Genomic DNA, 22,793 nt, shown 5'->3' with positions numbered 1-22,793 from the left:
GTGTCTTGGTACCATTTATTGAAAAGATCTTTCTTTTCCCCAGTATTCTTTAGGAGTGCCTTTGTTATAAATCAAGTGACCATGTGTGTGGATCTGATTTTGTTCTGTGGTCTTTTTGTTTATACTTAGGCCAGTACTTTACTATCTCAATTACTGAAACTTTGAAATCTTTTTTTAAAAGATTTTATTTATTCATGAGAGACACACAGAGGCAAAGATCTAGGCAGAGGGAGAAGCAGACTCACTGAAAGGAGCCTGATGTGGGACTCGATCTCAGGACTCCAGAATCATGACCTGAGCTGAAGGCAGGTGCTCAACCACTGAGCCACCCAGGTGCCCCTGAAATAAATCTTGATATATGGTGATGACTGTCTTCCAGGTTTTTTTGGTTGTTGTTCAGTATTATCTTAGCTATTCTTTTTTTTTTTTTTAAATTTTTTTAAAAAATTTTTATTTATTTATGATAGTCACACAGAGAGAGACAGAGAGGCAGAGACACAGGCAGAGGGAGAAGCAGGCTCCATGCACCGGGAGCCCGACGTGGGATTCGATCCCGGGTCTCCAGGATCGCGCCCTGGGCCAAAGGCAGGCGCCAAACCGCTGCGCCACCCAGGGATCCCTATCTTAGCTATTCTTGACTCTCCACATTTCACTTAAACTTGAGAATCATCTTATTCTCTCGCAAAAAACCTGCTAGAATTTTGGTTGCTAATGTCAAGTCTTGTGGCCCATGAGCACGGTATATCCCTCCCTTTGTTTAGTCTTCTTTAACTCCTCTCAGTAACACTTTACTATTTTTCTAGGTAGAGGTCCTACACATTTTTCATTAGTTTATTTCTAGGTATTTGGTGTTTTCTGTTCAAAATGTATAATTTTAAAGTTTCATTTTCTCACTGTTGGTGGCTACTCTAGAATAACTGGTCTTGTGTATTGACTTCAGTGCCTGGTAGCCTCACATATGCTGAATGCACATCTTCATCTCTTTGGTTCCCTGCTACTGTCTGCCAGTACCTCACTGTTCAAAAATTGGGGCTTTATGGAGACCTGGGGCCTTAAAGGAGCAGCATACAGCTTTAATTTGAGTATCTTTCCTCAGGTGCTTTACCTCTGATCTTGGTAGTCTCTACCTCATCAAGCGTCTCGCTTCCTTGTGAGCAAGAGAACACCGCATGGTTGACAGTACAACCTCTGCTCTTCTTGTTGAAAATGCCATTGGTTTTCCAGCTGCCTGGTTCTTACACTGGTGGCTGTCTCAGCATCTGTTTGGTTTCACCTCCCCTCCTCTTTACTGTGTGGATTGTGAGAAAAGGGTTTGGAAGTGGATGTTGCTACTCCCAAACTTGTTATGCCTTTAAAGGGTAATTGTTCAGGCTTTTGATGATGGTAGCATGAAATTGTGGAGCACTCTGAGCTCTGCCTAAGATGTGATTTAGGTGTGTTACCAGCTTTCAACATCTTCCTCAGTGTAAGGTAAATTTTAATGTATTTGTAGATTTTCTTTATAATTGGGAGTTTGAGGTTGACCATTTTCTAATTTCTTTGATCATTATATTCTTTCTCTGTTGTTCCATGCTTCTCATTGCTTTGGTGGGTTTTATAGAGGAGAAGGGGAGGAAGGGAAGGGAGAAAATGTCTTTATTCTACTATGTTTGACTTTTATTGTCCAAATGATAAGGCTAATGGTCTTCTGATGACTTTGATTCAGTTCCACTGAGTAAATATTTATTCAGCACCATTTCTTTAAGCCAAGTCTTTGAAGTCTTATTCATTGTATTCCTCTTCTCCATGATATGTTCTGTTTTTTTTAAAAAAGTTCTTTAGCAGCTCTTTAAGCCAGAGAGGTCCCTTGTGTGGTATGGTGTCAGCAGTGTCCGAAGAAGGACCATCTTAGTGATCTGACAAAGAGTGACCTTAGGTGGCAACATCCATGCATTTGGCTAACTCTGATTACCCAGACACTACTGTTTAGGTTTAGAGATTGCTCAGGCATTTATTACTCAGAAATTAATGAGCACCAACTATGTGCTGGTGCTTTCACAGACCCTGGGGATAGAGAGGTGAATACTGTGTAACTCCTGACTTAAGGTTTTCATAAGCTGGTTGGGGAAGACAAGGATCATTTCTGGGTGGTACAAGGTGAGGGCACTGGGAAGGGGTGGCAGAGGAGAGGTGCGGAGTCAAGTTAGAATGGACTGAGAGTGAGCATTTAGGCTTACATTCTCAGCAACCACACTCAGAACAGAAGGCTAGACAAGACAAACTGTGAGGGTTCTGTTTTATAAAAATTTACCCATCTCTGTTTTCTTCTGAATGAATGCTTTATTTATTAGGCAAAAAAAAAAAAAAAAAAGTGTTCTGTGATTAAGGGATAGTTAGGGCTTTCATAGGCATATTTCATCAAATTGTTGAGCAAGTGACTGTGGTATCCCCAGCTTGGTGCAATAGTATATGGCATGTAGTAGATGATCAATAAACATTTGTTGAATGTAAGGATGATTGGTGGGCTCAAGCTGGACTAGACAGGGTGGATTGTAGGATAGGAGCTGAGTGTAGCCTGAGGATGCCCGGCCACACCTGTTGCCCATGGGTAATATACTACTTTCTTGAGAGCTGTGCTGGCATCACAGGGAACCACAACACAAAGAGGAGTAAAATTACATGTGATGAAAAATATGTAATTGATATTCAGCAAGAACCATGCTCCTACTGTTAGTTCTGGCCAATGAGATCTTTAGAGTTAGTGTACCAACAAGTGAGGGTAGATCGTTGACTTGATGGAAGATAGTCCATAAATATTCATGAAAATTGGGTAACCAAGGCTGTGTCTTGGTGAGGGTTTGCTTCCCTGCAGGCAGGCAGAGCCCTGGAGTATGGGTGGGCAATGCCTATAGCCTGCCTGGGACTGACTAATGGTTCTTGGTTCTACAGAAACTCTTCAAAAATGATACAGACTTTGAGAACCTGACCCATGGTAGAGCTAACTGTAATTTGCTGAGAACCAGACCTTCTAGTAGGAAACATTGGAGACCACCATCCATGCAGCACAATGACTATGTGGCAGGCATTTTGCTAAGAACTGCAGATACGGAGGTGAAGCTACTGTCCTTTCCCTTATGCTGCTTGTGGGCTGCTTCTAAGGCCCCATACCGAAGCCTACTGAGTCAACCAGAGGCCAGAGGGGGCCGGGCAGGGAGACGAAGGCCAGCTGGGTCTGATGCTGTAGGAGAGGCAGATGGCCAACGGTGCATGCCCCATGCCCCCACTGGTATTTTTGGGAGGGAGGGACAGCTCCGCACCAGCAGATCTCAGGTTTTCCAGAGAAGCCAAAAATCCAAGTGTACTTCTTTGTATTAATTTGTGAAGTCTCCTGATGTAACAATGGTGGTAGCCAATTCTGATATTTGACTAGAACTGTATAGGTCACACAAAAACTTCCAAATTTCATCCACAGGTGGCCCTTTTGCAAATTCTGATCTAGACAGATAAAATACAAAGTGAAGTCACTGTGCTGCAGTGGAGAATGAGTAGTCTAAGGGACGAAGCTGTTTTGATTTTTTTTTTTAAGATTTTATTTATTCATGAGAGACACACACACAGAGGCAGAGACACAGGCAGAGGAGGCGTGATGGGGGGACTCAATCCCAGGGCCCCAGGTCACAACCTGAGCTGACAGCAGACTGGGCTCAACCACTGAGCCACGCAGGTGCCCTTCGATTTGTTTTTCAAACCGCTTCTCCCTCTCTTTTCCTCCAGTGATGACTGAATTCAGCATCCTATCACAGATTATGGACGTTCTGTTGAAGCGAGTTGAACATAAACCAATTAATTTTGACCCCTCTTAGCGCCACCTTTTGTGTCTGGGCTGCCGCAGGCATGACGAAGGTGGTGATGGAGAGAAGGCTTCTCAGGTTGGGTTAGTCACCCGGCTGCGGGCAAGGCGGTTGCCAGGCGTCTGAGTGACAGAGGTGGTCTAATTAAAGTGGGATTGATTTATTAACGGAGCTTTACTGGCCATATAATTTAGCAAACTCGGAGGTGTTATGGGGCCTGGGGTATTGCTAAAGAGTGCTAAGGCTCAAGATAATTATTGCCTTACTTAGGAGAGAATGACAGATGGGACCTCATTGTTGCTGTAAATCTAGCCTGCAATTGAAATGGCATTCTTTGTTCGACGTTGTCGAGGGCTCTCTGCAGCCAGCGTTGACCACGTTGACCACAGTCGCCTTGCTGGCACCCTCACCTCTCTGCATTTCCAAGGCACTTCGAACCTCCACAATCCTCCCTCAAAGCTTGCTGCTTATTCAGCTGCGTGATCTGCATTCGGCTTTGTCCTGACAGGGGGTTACCTGGGTCCACTCCACTTTCCAGCTGTCTTTCTGTTTGAATTTGAGTTTCCAGCTGATGGGCGTTCTGGCCTGCACGTGACTCGGTTAAGGAAGGTCTGGTCTCGAACAGGACCTGTATAAATATTTATTTAAGACTTCTGTTGTATGTGTGTGCCTCTGGCAGTGTAGCTGTTATTACTCCCTGGATACATAAATGAGAGTAGAGTGTAGGACAAGCAAAATCCTGGGAGGCAGAAGGGCCCTTGCACAGAGAAGGACATTTTGCGGATGTGCCACACCTTGGCTGGCGTGACCCTCCTGTGTCCTGTGGCATCAGCAACTGGCTCATGTAGGTGGTCTGGCTCGGAGAGATGGATTTCAGAAACTGAGCCATATTAAAGACATGTATGATAGTTTGTTTTCTGATTAGCCAGAAGCATTGCAGCCTACTCCTCAATGGACGTCATAAATCTGATTTCTGCTATTCTGTTTTAGATCTTTGGCTGTGTTTTTAGGAGTTGGCTAATTTTTTCCCCCAAATAAAATGGATTTCTTTTTTTTTTTCTGACTTGAATGGTCATATATGGTGGTTATGGAACACGTGGAAAATACAAAAAAAAAAAGGGACGCCTAGGTGGCTCAGCGGTTGGTGCATGTGTTTGGCCCAGGGCATGATCCTGGAGTCCCGGGATCGAGTCCCATGTCAGGCTCCCTGCATGGAGCCTGCTTCTCCCTCTGCCTGTGTCTCTGCCTCTTTCTCTGTGTGTGTGTGTCTCTCATGAATAAATAAAGTCTTTAAAAAAAATACAAAAAAGGTAGAAAGGAAAGAAATCCACTCAAATATCTCTATCCAGCACAAATTGACTACTGTTACTGTCTGAGGTTTTTTTTTTTCTAATTGTTTACAATGCATTTTAAAAACATGGTTGTACTGTAAAGCTAGTTATATCACGTATATTATCTTGTATCTTGCCCTTTTCTACCTCATTTTTTTCCCCCTCAAACGGGAAGTCTGTTATTTCACATGACTTTTGTCTTGCTCCTTTTTGCTTCAGGCAAAATGGCCTCACATATACCAGGTGTTCCATCTCCGGGCCTTTGCACTGACTGTTCCCATTATCTGGAAGGTTCTTCCCTCCAGATGACTGCATGGCTCACTCCCTCACTTCCTCATTTTGCTCAAATGTCACCTTCTCCGTGAAACCTCTGCTGACCTCCCCATTGAGTTTGCACTTGTGCTAGCCAAAATGCCTTTTGACCCAGGCCCATCCTTTCTCGTGGCACCCCGTGCTGATGGCACTAATCATACCACGTGTATGTTGATTATCATTATCGCTCTAATTAATATGCTCACATAAGCATTAACTAAACGTATTTTTGGTCAACATTTTGAAATGCGTTATGTATACCTTACATATAGCTTATTTTTTTAATGGACTGGATTTTAATCATCACCCTACTGCTGGACATTTAAATTGCATTCAGTGTTTTGCTATTATAAATTACATAAACCTACTATGAACCTTCTGTGTATAAAACGTTTTTCCATTTCTTAAGCACTAAAAGAGTTTTTTGGACATGGGATTATTGGACAAGGTAAATTGTATTAAGACTCATAGCTGCAAGTGGTATAAACTCAAACTGGCTTGAGCAAATTAAAGAAAATTATTGACTTGAGCAAATTAAAATTATTGGCTTGAGCAAATTAAAGGAAATTATTGGCTGACGTAATTGAAAAATATAGGGATGTGCCTCAGGGCTGATTCTAGAGGTTCAGTCTGTGTTACTAGGGGTCTGATTTGTGTCTCTCATCCTTCCTATATGCTTTCCTCTGTGTTGGCTTCATTCTGAGGCAGCTTCTCCCCATTTAGGAGAAAATTGCTGCCTGTTTTCATGCTACCAACTGTACAGTCCCATCTTAGAAAGACAGCCCCTTCCCAGTATTTTCACAAAAACTCAGGAGAGGTTCTCACTGGTTCACATTGAATTGTGGCACCCTGAATCTTTAACTCTGGCTGTGAGACAAGGAAATACGGGAGTGGGGGTGATGATGTCATCCCACCCATACCACACACTCCGAACGTAGGAGGGATAGCTCTTCCCAGGGTGCTCTTCTATGAATGGGGGATGGATACTGGAAAGGTCCCAGAACTGCAGATCTTCACTTTACTTATGAACATTTTAGGGCCCCTGTGCCTTAGTGGGGGAGGAAAAAAGCATGGCATGCAGGGCACCCAGTCCCAGCATAAGCATGCATTTCTGGATGTGTGAGGCCAGCCTAATTAGACGGCAGTCTGCTGTCACTCTCACCAGGGGGAGGGGGAGCGTCATAAGGAGGGGAAGCCCAGGCCTCAGCTCCCTGAGGAATGAGGCTCCAATGGCCTATAACTGCATGCTCCAGAGGCTGCTGGTGGCCACTGGCTCCTGAACTACATGTTTAAATTGTGAGCGGTAGAGACAAGTTCTAAATGTGAGGAACGGGACTTTCTTGAGATTTTCTCAAGGGGGTTCTGAGAGCAGTGCTCTCCAGATGAATTTGGAGGCTTTTGACAGTTGGGCACTCCATTCCAGAGCAGCGGTGGCATTTGTCATCCAGGCCCCGCACCACCCCACACCACCAGCTGACAGCCGTGGTGGCTTCGTTTCCTTCAGCTCTGTGGCCCCTGCCTTGACCTTGAGCAGTCTTGGGGAGAGAGCTCCGCCTCACGGCTGCCCCCCGGCCTGGCTCTCGGTGCATCCTGCCAGCTGGCCGCATAATTCCAAGGCCCAGAGGGTCCTTATCTGTCATCCATGGTTGAATGTGCACCTGCCTTAAAGGCACCACAAGACTTTTGTTGGACCTCTGGTGGCTTTCAGCTACGCTCGGCCAAGTATGTCTGTGGCTCCCGGAGCACCTGCCTTGTAAACCCTACTTTGGTTGGGTCATCCTGGCCCAGGCCTGCGGTTCTCCAAGCGGGAACTGCTCAATAGGGAAGCTGTCAGGGTCACGGCCTTGTGCAGGGCCCTTCGGTGTCCCCTGGATTCCCCATGCAATTTCTGGCATTTTCTTTCTTTCCATCTCATTAAGGAGATTAGATAGAGGCAATTTATAAGTAAATGATACATGTTAATCCTTCACTTCTCTGAAGGACTCTGGGTTAACCTAGAGCCTACTTGCTCACATTTTCCTTGGTGCATGGGGGTTAGAACAGTGTTAATAGTCCACTTGTGCTCTAAGCTGTTCATCCACTGGGCAGGCTTGAATCAGTCACACAAGCAGAACTTTGCCATGTAATTCTGAGAGGGTTTGAAATCACAGATGCCGACTCCATTTGAGTCAGGGAAATCTGTCGTCAATGGCCATCTCCTTCGTCGGGTTCCAGAATCTCTAAGATAAAGTTCCTTGTGTTTTTAATTATAATCAACTGGGCATACAGTTCTTTGAAATCTGTAGTCCACTGTGTAAATGTCTGGTATTACCAGATAACTGATTCAAGCTTATTTTAATTTTCAATTTTTTGATTAAAGCTTTTTAAAGTAACAGTTTACCTCTTGGAAAGCAGGCAGTCTTTCCGGCCGGCGGATGGGGTGCTTTCTCAGGTGTGGCCTGCGTACCATGGTGCCCAAGCCAGATGGGGTGGGTAGAGATGGTGTGGGAGCTCCAGCTTGGGCAGCTCCTCTTTATCTGCTCTATATATCGAGGGTCCATGCAAGATGGTTGGTAGGAGCTGGAAAGTTTCCACTGCTGATAAAGGAGTAACCCACAAAAAGCACATGGCTAAGATACTGTAAAAATAGGCTGTGAAAAAAAAAAAAAAAAACAATACTCATTTCTATGGAATTTTGTGGAGCTTAATTAACAAGTTGTGGAGTAGTTAGTGCAAGTCAGGCTCAGCGTCCTCTAGCTTCTCTTGGTGCTCAGGGCAGCTCCTCAAAGGATCTCCTGCCTTTCGGCCCATGTCAGTACGGCCTGTGAGTTGGATTCTTTTGGGAAGATCAGATCTAGTGCCCCTTTGCATTGCACAGCTGCATTGCCCATGAAAGCTACGGCCCATCACTATATACAGTGGACTCCACTGTTCTTCTCTCTCCCTGTGCCCGTAAGAAGAACAGCAGGGACAACTGGAGCACTTTTTTGCAAGAACCAAAGATGATCAGGAGTGTAATAAATTTCATTTGCCTTACACTGAGGACTGGAATATAGCTAACCCCCAGGAAAGGCTTGGAAACCTTCAGAGGCTAGTGACTCCCTTGCCCGAGAGTCGTTTTTAACCCGGGCTTATGTTTCTGCTTCTCGGAGTTTATAGAAAACAATGGCCAACTCTGCTTCTGTGTTCCCAGGTTTCAATTCCAACAACATTAACTGACCAACTAGATTCCCTCTTGGTCTCAATTCCTAATTCACAGAAAATGAAATATACTTGCTTCACATTGGGTCATATGACCTGATAGGGCTGGGGGCAGGGCTGCAAAGCTGTCCAGAGTCCATTTGCGGATGTTATGGATAGGACAGGGAATAGGCCCCAGAGAAGGGACATGTGGTGAGCTGAATGGGGGTTCCAAATGGGTATTGACTCCATGCTCCACACTCACACCTCACGGACTCCATGAGTCAGCTGCTGGTCGTAGCTGTGCCTGGGACAGTCCACTTCAAAGCTCTGCTGACCCATTGGGTAGAGTTTCATTCTTTGTCGGAGGGTGGACATATGCTTTTATTTGGAGAACTGCCTTTATTAAATCAAACTGAGAATAGTCTTTGAACCTGGACATGGCTTTGGCACAGAACAGATCACAGAATTAGGCAACTGTGCTACTCAGTCAACTTCCCCAAAAGTAGATAGATTTTTGAATATGGAGCAGTGTTTTAATTTTAACTGTTAAATCTATATTTGTAGACCTCTCTTATTTAAGATCATTGCTATTGTTTTCCTAAACAGTTTTCTTGAGGCCTATGCTGGATTTTAAGCTCTGATGGGCAAGAGATTTCTCTCAACTGTGTTAGCAATGGCATGTGCATATAGATACCACCCCTATTTACCTTATGATGGGAACAGCGTGGATGGTTGCACTTCTGCTCTGATAGTTTTGTGCTGTTCCCAGCTCTCTGTTCCCCAATTGCTAAATTTTCAAAGTCTTAGCAGTCGTTTGATTGACAAGTGCTTGGCATTTTTATCATGAAGCCGGCCCTTTGGTGCTTAAGGACATGGTGGGAAGGGACGCTGTTGCTGGTGGAGTCTGCAATCTTTTCACTTCACTCTTTACCTGTTTTAGTTTGTAGGTGTTACAAGTACAGTTAATTTTTAACTTAATTCTCTGGGAACTTTTCCGGGCATGTTTAAAAAGGCCCTATCAATTCTAGGAATATACTCAGAAATGAGAGAAAAATATCCATGAGGTCTTAAAATATTCTGAATAATATTTTCTTTCTTTTTAGCTGTCTCCGTTATGAGGTACAGCGCCTCTGCTTTTGGGTTTGCAGTAAGTAACCTGAAATGTACTTTTATGAAGTTTTGCACGTTTTTTCCTGAGCCCACAAATCTCACCCTGGGCTCGCCGTTCAGAGGGTGGTTAGCAGATGAGAGCTTAGCAATGCAAACAAACCTTGTCTGGAAATAGCTTCTATAAAAAATTACAATTCCATGCAAGTAGACAGCAACGATGCCTTACAGGTCTCCAGAACAGATTAGGGGGACCTCATTTTCCACACCTGGTTGAGAAGATGTTTGAGCGTTTTATGGCCTGTTTTTCTCCCTCGAGGTTGTAGGCGTGACAGTGGGCACATGCTGGAGTGGAGAATTTGCTGGTGCAGGCAGGGATGTTGGCGGTTAGTATAAGGGCTCCTAGTACTAGACAAGTCAGACTGCAGCCCCTTGATTCTCCTCAAGGGGCTGCAAACTTGCTTCCTGATGGGAATTGGTCAGAGAAAACGGATCTGAGATGTTTGACAGGAGAGGCATATTTAAAGCATGGGTGAAGTTTCCCCACATTCCTTCCAGAGACTGCTAGTGCTTGTAGTTTTCCAGATCGAAAGTACGATATGGTGCAGTGACTCATCCAGAGAGCTCCAGCATCCTCCCACGCAGCTTTAGGGTTTCCTGTACCTGAGGGCATGTTCCTGTTCCCAAATCCACTTCTTCCCTTTGCTGTGAGAACTTAATGTTTTGGAAGTTGTAGATTGTTTCAGAATCCTTTGAAAAAGGTATGGACAGTCTCTCCACACACACACACACACACACACACACACACACACACACTCTCTCTCTCTCTCTCTCCCTCCCCACCACACACACATCTCTCTTTTCTCCTCTTTCTTCTGTCCCTGTCCGTCACACATTCCTTCATTTGTTCAAACAAGAGCATTGAATTTTGTATACAATTTTGGAGTGTTAGCAGATTTCCCAGGACCCTTGAGTGCCCCCCGCCACCCCCCCCCCCGAACCTTAGGTAGAACAATCCTGTTGAAAGCCAGAGGCATAGAATCCTTATACTGAATCTTTTACTTGGCATGTGGGGGGAAATGCTGCAATTATTTTGCCTGCTGGGAAATAGGTGTCAGAGCAGTATAGGTCCCTTCGTGTCTCCAGAGTGCTAGGAGCCAGGGCCCAGAGAGCAGAGCCCACTGCACCAGAGAGTGTGTTTCCTTAGTTAGTGGGGACAGCACGAGGTATGAGGAGGAGTCATGGCACTGCCATGAGGCTGGCATGTCCAGTGGCCTTGGCTCTAGATTCCCAGGACCCCACGTGAGAATGAGGAGTAGCCTGTATCGTAATGATGTGAAGCCACTTTGCTCTGAGGTCACTGGCTCAGATTCAAAGCCTCCATGTCTTGTGTCTTCACAGTCATGCCTTATTAATTCTGGAAAGCACTAATGCCATGTTTCCTTCTCCTAGTTCGATGCCATCCTCGATGTCCTGTCATCGGCGATTGTCCTGTGGCGTTACAGCAATGCTGCGGCTGTGCACTCTGCCCATAGGGAATACATGTAAGTGGATTTTTATCTCATGCGCGGTAGAACTTTTGCAAAGGAAGGCCACGTAATTAGGCTGTCAGTCTAGCTTACCTTACAGCTTTGGTCCCAAGGATGAGCATAAGGACCCAAATTGCCTTTGAGAGTGCCTGCTGTGCTATCAGACAAATGATAGGCACCTTTTGGGATGACCAAAGAGATGGGGTATCCTTTTATAATTCTCCTGTTCTCTGCTCTTGAGTCTGGAGTGAATGTTTGTATGCTTATTTGCCTGTCTATCCTTCTGTCCGTCTGTCCATCGATCCGTCCATCTTTCAATTCAACCATCCTTCCATCCTCTTTATGTCTGTGGAATCTTTGTTCTCTCGGATTCCCATACATTTTTCCTTTCTTTCTAAGTAAAATAAGTTTTCCACTGTAATTTATGGAAGGCATCTTGAGCATATTCTAAATTACCTTACTTGTCCTCCATTCCTTTCTCTATTTGAGGACCTGGCTTGTCCCAGCCTCTCCATCCTGTGGGTAATGATCTGTCTTTGAGGAATTTGAGTTTATGGCCATAAAACCCGTCTTTCTCAACTCCCATCTCGTTGTTTCATTTGTAATCTCCAAGCTGATAACAGCACAGTTTCCAGAGTCAGATTTCTTGGCTTTGAAAGCTTTGTCACTTGCTAGCTCTGTGACTGTAGGAAGCTGCTAAGGGCTCCATGCCCTGTTTCCTCATCTGGAAAATCAGGAAAACAACAATACCTCCTTCATAGAGGTGTTGTATATATGATGTACGCATGATACGTAATGCTAATGTAATATATATGTTGTAACATATATGTTTAGATACTAGAAAAATATATATAATATAGCTTAGAGCAGTGTTTGGCATGTAGTTCAGGAAGCCTTAGCAGCCATCATTATTAATTATTAAGGAATTATTAATGAGGCTCCTTTGAGACTGAGCCACCACTGGTCATTAAGGGAAGAGTTTGATCCCACCTCTGTGGCTTTTGAACAGCTTAATACAAATGAGTTAATGCTCCCCTGCTGTGTTTGTGGTGGCGCCCAGACAGAAGGTAGTCTTGATGAGGATGCTATGTCATACTTAATGTACAAATTTTGAGATATAAATGTTAGGTGCTAGGGGACTCAGATAGTAATGGGGTTGCACGTGCCAAATGGAAAACTTTTGAAAGATAATGCTGTAACTGATTCACAAGTGAGAGCAGATTTTATTTCACTGTTGGCTTTAGGTGGAGCACAGAGACTTCTTTGAAGTCTTAAATTTTATTTTAACATGCATTAGCTCTTTTAACAAATACAAAGTATCATGGGATACCAGGGTGGCTCAGTCAGTTAAGCATCTGCTTTCTCCTTAGATCATGATCCCAGAGTCCTGGGATTGAGCCCGGGGTTGGGCTCTGTGCTCAGTGGGGAGTCTGCTTCTCCCTCTGCCCCTCCTCCTGCACATGCTTGCTCTCTCTCTTTTTCTCAAATAAATAAAATCTTAAGAAAAAGTAAAAATTAAAATAAAAAAAATGTCAAGTATCAGATCTGTTCTAGCATAGATATTGTTTAGGAGTAAGTTAATTTTTTAAAAAGTGAGTCAATTTATAGTTGAAAAAAGTTAAAACATTTGTAGTAATGTTTTTGTAGTAACGATTTTGTAAATTTTCTTTTTCTTTTCTTTCTTTCTTTCTTTTTTTTTTTTTTTTAAGATTTATTTATTCATGAGAGAGACAGAGAAGCAGGCTCCATGCAGGGAGCCCGACATGGGGACTCATCCCAGGTCTCCAGGGTCACGCCCTGGGCTGAAGGCAGCGCTAAACCTTTGAGCCACCTGGGCTGCCCCCGATTTTGTAAATTTTCAAATGATGGTACCATGATGATTAAAGTTGAATTAATACTAGTCTAGCTAAAGGAGCAGCTAGTATAAAAACCAAAGTTGTTGCTAACTATTATTTGAGGACTACAGTGAGGACAACCTAGAGATATGCTCACATTTCAAGAGCTAGTCCTTTTCCTATCAGAAGGACATTATTCTTTGGTTCTTTTTTTTAGATTTTATTTATTTTTTCATGAGAGAAAGAGAGAGAGAGAGACAGACATAGGGAGAGGGAGAAGCACCTGCAAGGAGCCTCATGCAAGACTCGATCCCAGGACCCTGGGATCACCGCTGAGCCACCCACGCATCCCTATTCTTTGCTTCTGTAGTTGCATTGTCCAGTACAGTATCGGCTGGTGGCTATTTTAGCACTTGTGTGTAGCTGGTCCAAATTAAGAGGTGTTGTTAAGTGTAAAATACTACATTCTAAAGACTTCATAAAAAAATGAATGTAAACATTGTATTAATAGTTTTAAAAATATTGATTACATGTTAATGTAAGAATATTTTGAATATGGAGTGCCTAGCTGGCTCAGTTGGTGCAGCATGAATTCTTGATCTCAGACTCCTGAGTACAAGCCTCATGTTGGGTGTAGGGATTACTTAAAAATAAAATCTTAAAAAAAGAGTATTTTGGATGTATTGGATTAAACTATTATAATTAATTTTACTTCTGTTTCCTTTTTCTAATGTGGCTTTTAGAAATTTAAAATTACGTATGCGGCTTATATGATAATTCTTTTGGGCTTTGTCCTCAAAATAGAAAGCTCTTCCCTCTATCTTCTCTTACTTTAGAATTACTAATCAGAATTTGATTTGCAATTCCAGAAGGAATTGAGTTCCATGTTTCTCAATTTCTCTCTTCTAATGTGCTTTTAAAAATCTGATTTCCTTTATGTTGAAGTGAGTTTCTTACATATTAGTCACAAATCTACAAATTATTGTGGCTTTTCTATAGAGTTGAGATCTCTGAGCATTTGCCAGGTGGCCTGGAGTTTTTCCAAGATTAGAAGATTGATGACAAGACATGTCATTGGTCTCACTGTTTTTTAGTGATCCCCAAACAGGTACCATTAAAAAAAAAATGTGTACCTCTGTTGATACTGAGAAGACAAAAACTTACAGAGGAGTTGTTTTGATAATTCCTGGATGATCATTCACACAATGATGCCCATGAATTCATTTGGAGGATCTAAATGTAGGGATCAAGGTGACACTCCACAGTCCTTTGTACTGTTGGCTTTAGTTTAAAGTTTTAATCTCTGCCTCATCCCATGTAAATTAAAAATTCATGGAATCATTGCCAGCTGAGAAACTGATGTTTGCATATTAATGAGCATGAATGAATTATGAGAGGCATAGCTGGAAAAACTATTGGCTTTCAGTTAGTTGCTGGAGAATAATAAATGGGGGAATATCCAAATGGTCCTTAGTTAATTCCTCTAATTTGTCCTACTTTGACTCTATGCTTCAGAAAGAATCTTGAGCTTGGAATTGCCAGTGCCAGAGGAGAGAGAGTTTCATCAGCCCTGTCACCTGATACTGTGTGTCCTGGCTGCATGGGATAGGGTGTTAGATGCCCAGAGGAGGAGAGGATGCTTCTAGCACCACCAGAGTACTGCATTTTGCACCTAGATTGTTAAGAGGTATCCAGCTACAGAGTGGATCCTCATTAGTTTTGTTTTGCATTTTTTTATTGTGGTAAAAAATACGTAACATGGAATTTACCATCTTAAACATTTTAAGCTTCTGGTTCAGTAAAATGAAATATATTCATATACGGTTGTGAACAGAGTCCCCAGAACTTCTTCATCATTGCAACACTGAAACTTCATACTTACTAAACAACTATCCTTGTCCATCTCCCCCAGCCCTTTGCAACCACAACTCTACTTTGTTACTCTGAATTGGATTACTCTAGGTACCTCAGATAAGTAGAATCACAGAGTATGTGTTCTTCTGCAACTAGCTGCTTTCACTCAGTGTAGGTGGCCATGGCAAGGTCAGTAAAGAGTCCTCAGGGATGAGAAATCTTGCTTAGGGAGACAGTCATGGGTGTGGGGCAGTAATCTGAGAGTGAGAACGAAAGGTCAGGGTCATGTGTGATGCCAGCTATTGGCTGGATGCTCCATCTGGGGTTGAAGGAGTGCTTGCAGGATCTGGGGAGGAGCTGAACATGGTGAAGCAGGCATTGCTGCCGTCAGCCACCGAGGGACAAGGGCCAGGAGGTGTGGGCTGATGGCAAGGAGATGTAGTGGGGGCTTCAGTCTGAGGGTGACTGGGGGTGTCGAGGGAAAAAGCCGGAGGCTTGGTTTAGAATTCACCCCAAGGAAGGGAGGCTTTGCCAATGCGGCTGAGAGAGCACGCACTGCCTCAGCTTCAGAGCAGAGGCAGACAGCTTCTTCGGGAAGGAGCCAGGTTTTTATGAGACCCAGAGGTGAGGGCAAGGGTTGGAAAAGAGCCTGAGGATGTGGACACTGGGATAGGGTGACAGTATTTTGGCAAGGGATGGGAGCAAGGGGACACAGGGGAGCGTGGCTAGAAGAGGGGGTGGTGACAGTTGTCCTGGTGACCATGGATTGCCACAGGGCCACCGAAAGAATGAAGCACTATTTGTACACTTATATTGTGATCTCTGAGCATCCTCAAAGTGAAGAAAACATGGAGCAAAGTAGTGCTTAGGGTCTTTTCTCATCAGTTTTAACAAAAGAGGTTTGCATCCATACATACTGTTTATGCATATAAATAAGGTCGCAAGGATACAGAGTAGAGGGGGGCTGGGGACAGAAGAAAGGAAGGAGATCTGCTCTTTCCAGCCTTTCGCCAGAGCTGTCCAGTAGAACTCTGTGCAGTAACAGACATGTCCTATAGCCGAATGGTCCAATGTCATTAAACCACTACCCACATGTGGCCATTGAACATTTGCTGCGTGGCTAGGTTTCTAACTTTATTTCATTTAAATTAATTGAACTGTAAATTGTCACATGAGGCTTGTGGCTACCCTATTGGGCAGTGCCTCTTTAGATAGTTTGATCAGTTTTAGTCCATTTTTTAAAAAAACAAAGTTGTTACTAAATCCAAGTCCAGGGTGGGGGTGACTGGGTGACGGGCACTGAGGGGGGCATTTGATGGGATGAGCACTGGGTGTTATTCTATATGTTGGCAAATCGGACACCAATTAAAAAAAAAAAAATTCCAAGTCCGGGGACTTGATGAGAGATACGGAGGGAAGGTAGGAGATGCCGGAGGTGGAGGGTGTGTGAGAAATTAGCGTAGGAGGAACTTGGCAAGGCCAAATGACACAGGGCATTTCACGCCTGTCTCAGCCATTGTCAGCCTTGTGTACCATGTAAGGCCACAGGAAGTACAGCCTCCTGCTGCCATCAGCTGTGGAGGGCCATCAGGCTGCTTGCCACGGAAGGTACAGCCTGACGCTCGTTGGAGGCCTCTGCCATTTTGCACAATTGCAGCACAGGTGGGAGGCCCGTGATGCGCCCCAGTCCCAGCTGTCTCTTTGGGCCATCCGTCAGCTCACCGAGATGGAGAGGTGGAGGCAGATGGGAGGCTGTTCACCTTTACAGGCTTGAAATTCTGCAACACTGAGGCAAAAACACAGCCGGGGAGGTTGCTCACTTGTTCCAAATCTACCTCCAAATGGCATTACGCTCAGCAGCATATTGGAAAGCAAATTTGAGAGCTCCGGAGTAGATATTCTTAGAGAGGCATACGAAATAAATGGGGCACACTGGTTCTCACCCGTGCCGGGTCCTTGCTCTGTCCCCACCCCCCGCCCCGTTTGCTGAGCCAAATGCCTTGGCCTGGAAACTACCAGTTGACAGAATGGCTTTTGATTACTGGTTTCAGCAACATTCTTGTTGCTTTTGGAAACCGCTCTCGAAATTGAAAAAGAAAAGTAACTAATCCCGTCAAGAAATAGCTTTCTGGTAGTTTGCTTTTGGTGTCTGATCTAAGTGGACTGCGAAGACAATGAGTAATACCGGGAACCTAGTGAACTAGGGTCATGTCTCCCCCTCTTCTCATGGGCATTCGATCCGACCCTAAATCAGGGACTCTGGGAAAGTGAACCATATTTCCTCCATATCTTTCTTGTGATAGTAACACTACAAAGCTCTTGAGTGTGTTTTAACTCAAGAGCGGAACCTGTACTGGAAGAAGAAATAATTTCAGAGAGTCCCCCAGTAACTTCTGTAATGAGAGCTGGTGTAGAAGGTAGAGAGTCTTGAGAGCGGGACCTGAGCTCATGTGCCTTGAACAGTTTGGTTTTAGTCTTACCTGAAGGCAGAGGAGAGTTGCCTTCCATAGTCACGGAAAGTCCATGTAAAACCTGCTATGATGCAGGCAAGACATTAACGAGCCATGCTGCCCTGGGCAGGATGTGTTAGGGGAAGGAGTGTAGTCTTCTTTGGTCTGTGTTACAGGTAGAAATGTGTCCCCCTGAAATACATTGAAATCCTAACCCTGACTGCTACACAGTGCAACCTCGTTGGGAAAAGGGTCTTCGCAGATAACACTCCCATATGACCGGAGTCCTTGGAGAAAGACAGAGGCGCACAGGAAGGCAAGGGCCACGGCCAGTGGGGGCAGAGTGCAGAGGTATGTATGTATCCACAAGCCAAGGAACGCCAAGGATTGTTGGCAAACACCAGCAGCTGGAAGAGGCAAGGATGATTCCACAGGTTTCTGAGGGAGCTTAGGCCCCACCAACACCTTGATTTTGAACTTCGAGCTTCCAGAACAGTGAGAGGAAAAATTTCTGTTCATTAAGCCACACAGTGTGTGGTGCTGGGTCACAGCAGCCGTGGGAAAATGCAGCTGTCCCTGAGAAGAGTCTTCATCAGATCTGCACTCATCTGCTCTGTGACCCTGAGGGGTGTATGGATTTTTTTGAGACCTCAGTGTTCTCATCTGTGAAAGAGGGAATGGGCCACAGTAGCTACCAGATGGTGTTGTGGCAAAAATTAAACCTGACGTTGAATGTGACATCAGTAGATCTCAAAAAATGTTAGCTCGTGGGGCACCTGGGTGGCTCTGTCCATTAAGCATCCAACTCTTGGTTTCAGCTCAAATCATGATCCTCAGGGTCATGAGATCGAGCCCTGAGTCAGGCACCATGCACATTGTGGGCCCTCCTTGTCCTTGTCCTTTTCCTTCCCTGCTCATGCTCTCTCTGTCTCTAATTATTTTAGAGACATAAAATAATAAAATCATCTTTAAAACAGCTAAATCCCTTATTTTCCATCCCTGGAGTTTTGAAAATGTTTTTTCGCTAGCCATGCTACGATAGTTTGAAATTATTATTTTAATTCGCTTTGGAACAGTGTGGAATAAAAGAAGTTGCAAGGAAAGAATTTTAAAACCCAAACACATGCCCTGGCATATTGAGAAAGTTGCTTTGGACCCAGGCTAGACATGAGTTAATATTGCAGGGAGGTGATAAAAGATGATTGCATGATTTCCTCATTTCATTTCTTGATCCCTCCCTAAAATCTCATTTGTGTGGGGCAAGACAAAGTAACATATGATTATTGTAAAAAGTTAAGGTAATTCATAGAGGTACAACGAATATAGCAAGAGGCACCTCGGTGGCTTAGTCAGGCGTCTGACTCTTGATTTTGGCTTAGGTCATGATCTCAGTATTGTGAGATCGAGCCCTGCCTTGGGATTTAAGATTAGATTCTCTGTAGGTTCTCTCTCCTTTCTCTGCCTTCTACCCCCCACCCCCAACACACTCTGTCTCTAAAAAGCACAACAAACAAACAAACAAAAAACCCAACAAAGACTATAGTGATTGTTAGAGGGCCTTCCAGGGAGAACCAGAGCTAACGTTTCGCTGGGTATTGTGTTTTCCTGCATGCATATGCATGGTTACATATACAGCTTTTTTTTTTTTTTCCTACATAGAGATAATCTATATATACCCTCTGCAAACTGGTTTTTCTCTACTTAACCACCATGTTTTGAACATTTTCCCATCTTTGGATAAATAGAGGTATGTTATTTTTTGATAGCTAGGCAGTATTCTGTGTATGGATTTAGCATATTTTGTTAAGTAATTTTCTACTGAAGATGTAGGTTGTTTCCAGTGTCTTAAGGCTTAAAATACGTTTGTATTTTAATGCTTGTCTTCTTATTTCTTTGGGATAAATTACTAGAAAGTCTGGGTCAAAGAATCTGCTAACCTGTAATTTTGATGGCCAGTGTCAAACTGTGCTCCAACAAGGTCATACTAATTTCCATTCCCCTTGGGTAGGGGTGAGGCTGTCTTTTTACTTACCTTGGCCAGCACTAAGAGTTAGAGCTCTCTTTGATCTTGGCTATTTGTCCAGGTGGAAAATTAAATTCTCCATGTTAACGTGCATTTGTTCAGTTATCAGTCTAAACAAATTCTCTGATGCTTTTTTGGTATTTGTATTTCTTGTGGGACCTGGGTTGCAGAATTTCAGATGGGAATAAGAAGCTTTTTTTTTTTTTTTTTTTTTTGAAACATTTCCCAGACTCTGGCCTCTGGCTACAGAACTTAGGTGACAAAGAAAGTACAACTTAATAACTGGCCAGATCCTTTCTGCTTGCTCCCCATCCCGATCTACCCCACCCCACACCCGCCGTATTCTTTTTTGCAGTGCCATGTTTTTTCCTTCCATCTAAAATACCTGTATTAATTTCTGTTATTGGTGCGTTTGTTGACTGTTTTCTCAGAAGAATTTAAGCTCATGAGGGCAAGGGGATTCCTTAAGTGTCTTAATCTTTTTATCTCCATTCCCTAGAAAAACAGCTGGCATTTACTAGGTGCTCATTTAAAGAGTTGCAGAATGAAAGATTGAATTATGGAAGCCCTTCATCTTATGTAAACTTTTGATAACTTTTATTAAGATGATAAGTATTTACTGTGCCCAGTATCATGCTGGACTCAGCATTAGGTAGAGGTATATTATTTGACCCCCGGTAGAGAAGGTAAATAGTATTTCTGAAGGCTCATGGCTAGTAATGGATACAACTGGGGTTTGAACCTACATCTTGCTCTGAAATTTGTTGCATAACCATTATGCAACACTGCCTCTTTAAATGATCATTTGTGTGTCTTTGTTTTGCCATCATTTCGTTCCAGCCCCCCCGCCACCTTCCCCTTCCTTCTGGAAATGCCCTTTCTTAGCAATTTGCTGGAGAAGGAAAGTGGTATGGATGCAGAAGAATTAAAAGCTATAACAAGATACAACTGAAAGTGCAGCCCTGGGCTTTGGTTCTAACTCTGGAAGGTGGGGAAATGGTTGGCTATTGGTTGGACCAGACAAACTGCTAGGGCTGCCTAGGGGTGGGTTGTCATTCCCAGGAGCAGCTATTCATGTCTTGGTCCCTTGGCAAATGGCCACCATGACAAGCACTGCAGCTCTCCTGTGTCTCAAAGGCCTTGCAAATGAAGATCATTTGTTTTGACTGCAGCCTTGGCTTCCCTGCTCATTGAAACTTTGGTTCTTGACATTTCAATGAGCATGGAGGCTGCATAGGTAGCTGCACAGGGCCTGCTGGATCCTGGGTTGAGGACTCTGCAGTTTTGCTATGAAGGAAGAGCCACACATCTTTGTCTAGGTCTATGGCCTCTCCTTTTGCACCTGCTGCCAGAACAAGGCATGTGATGAACTGAGAGGGTTCTATCCCCAAGAACATCAGCTCCCAAAACTGTGACTGGAGCTCCTTCACCTTGAGGATGGTCACCCTTTAGAAACCTGAGTCTGGGGCAGCCCGGGTGGCTCAGTGGTTTACCGCCTGCCTTCAGCCCAGGGTGTGATCCTGGAGTCCTGGGATCGAGTCCCATGTCAGGTTCCTTGCATGGAGCCTGTTTCTCCCGCTGCTTATGTCTCTGCCTCTTTCTGTGTGTGTGTGTCTCTCATGAATGAATAAATAAAATCTTAAAAAAAAAAAAAAAAAGAAACCTGAGCATGGAAGTCCCCATAGTTGTCATTCATCCACCTTCTTCTCTAATGCTGGGGCTTTGTGGTGAGCAGACTTAGTGCAGGAACCCTCCTTGAAGTGGCGAGGTTTGCGATGGACAGATAAGAATAGGATCCTTCTCTTTTCTGTGACCACCTTTGGCAGTGGGATTGTGGCAGGCTCTGCCTTCTCTGAGTGGCTGTATTTTCAGAGGACAACTCTGTGGGTTCAATTTTTCCAGCTGTATTTGATGTTTTAAGGTCAGAGGTTCATGGCGCATTTTTTTCTACCTCTGGTCTCCAGATCTTGTCCTGTGTGTTGGTTGTTGAACAATTTAAACTCAATTTAATTTTGCTTGGGACTTGCCATTGACTAGGGATCAACACCGATTGTTGATGCTGATTATGGCTGATGATTACTTTCCTCTTTATACTTCTTGCATTTTCTGAAAAATATTTTGCAAAGTACATATGTTATTTTTGTAATCCTGTCAGGCATACTTTTTCCCTTGGGGGAATATAAAAAGCAAGTCAGTCCGGGAACAAGGAATAAAGCTCTCCTCTCCTCTATGTTTATACTGCCTTCCTGTGATTATCCTACTGGGTGCTATTATACTCAGCATCAACACCACCGGGTGCTTTTACATAAGATTACTTCTCTTCTGAAGGGACCTGCCACAGTGCATGAAACCTTCCCTGGGCAGGGAAGTCTATGAAACTGCACCGAATGGAACCTGGTGTGTTTTTTTTCCCCTATCTCCTACCTTTCGCTAAATAGTTGCACCCTTTGAGTTTTTTAGCCAGCATGGGTTTTACTGACGTCTCTCTGTAACATGATTTAGCTTACTCATATACCAAATAGAAGGCATCTAGAGGAATATTTGAGTTGTTTGTGTTTTTTCTTTTAGAATAGTTTTTATGTACCTCATAAGATTGTTATAAGAAGCAAATGAGATAATATAGGTAAGTTGCCTGGCACGGTGTTTGACAAATAGCAGGTATTCCATAAGTGGGGATTTGTATTTTTTTTTTTTTTAAAGTAGGTTCCATGCCCAGCACAGAGCCCAGTGTGGAGCTGGAACTCATGACCTTGAGATCAAGACCTGAGCTGAAATCAAGATTCGGATGTTTGACTGACTGAGCCCCCCAGGTGCCCCTAATGGGGGTTATTTTTAACACCATGCTTTCCAGGCCAAAAAAAAAAAAGTGTTTTTAAAAAATAACCTTGTTAAAATATTATTCACATGGCATGCAGTTCATGAATTTAAAGTGTACAGGTCAGTGGCTTTTAATATGTTCAGAGTATTGTGCATGTATCAGCACAATCATTTTCATGAAAACATTTTCATCACCGTGAAAAGGAGTCCCACTCCTTTAAGCTTCCACTGCTCTAACTCCTTCCACCTGACCTTTCCCCCCTCTTAGTCCTAGGCAGTCCCTCATGTGTAGGTCTGTATAGTTTAGCCTCCTCTGGACCTTTCATTTAAGTGGACTCCTGCGCTGTGTGCTCCTTTGTGGCTTTCTTCCTCACTTCGTCTTTGACTCAGCATAATACTTCCAGCCTTCCTCCACACTGTGACATGCATCAGTATTTCTTTTTATTTGTTGTATGATAATCCACTGTATAGATGTCCCACATTGGGTTGATCCATTCATCAGCTGGTGGACATTTGGATGGTCTCATTTGGGGCTAGTAGGAA

The 22,793-nt window shown here is 43.7% G+C and overlaps 1 protein-coding gene across 1 annotated transcript in view; it reads left to right on the top strand.

Moving 5' to 3' along the window:
• TMEM163 (transmembrane protein 163) overlaps window positions 1–22,793 on the top strand; it is a 224,792-nt gene that overhangs the window by 125,594 nt on the left and 76,405 nt on the right. Inside the window, 2 exon segments of the mRNA XM_038565060.1 lie at window positions 9,739–9,782; window positions 11,195–11,286. Of these exon segments, the coding sequence (XP_038420988.1) occupies window positions 9,739–9,782; window positions 11,195–11,286 (136 nt within the window).

This window comes from Canis lupus, chromosome 19 (assembly GCF_011100685.1).
Source record: "Canis lupus familiaris isolate Mischka breed German Shepherd chromosome 19, alternate assembly UU_Cfam_GSD_1.0, whole genome shotgun sequence".
In the NCBI taxonomy this organism is placed as follows: Eukaryota; Metazoa; Chordata; class Mammalia; order Carnivora; family Canidae; genus Canis; species Canis lupus.
This window is presented reverse-complemented; position numbering and strand designations above follow the sequence as displayed.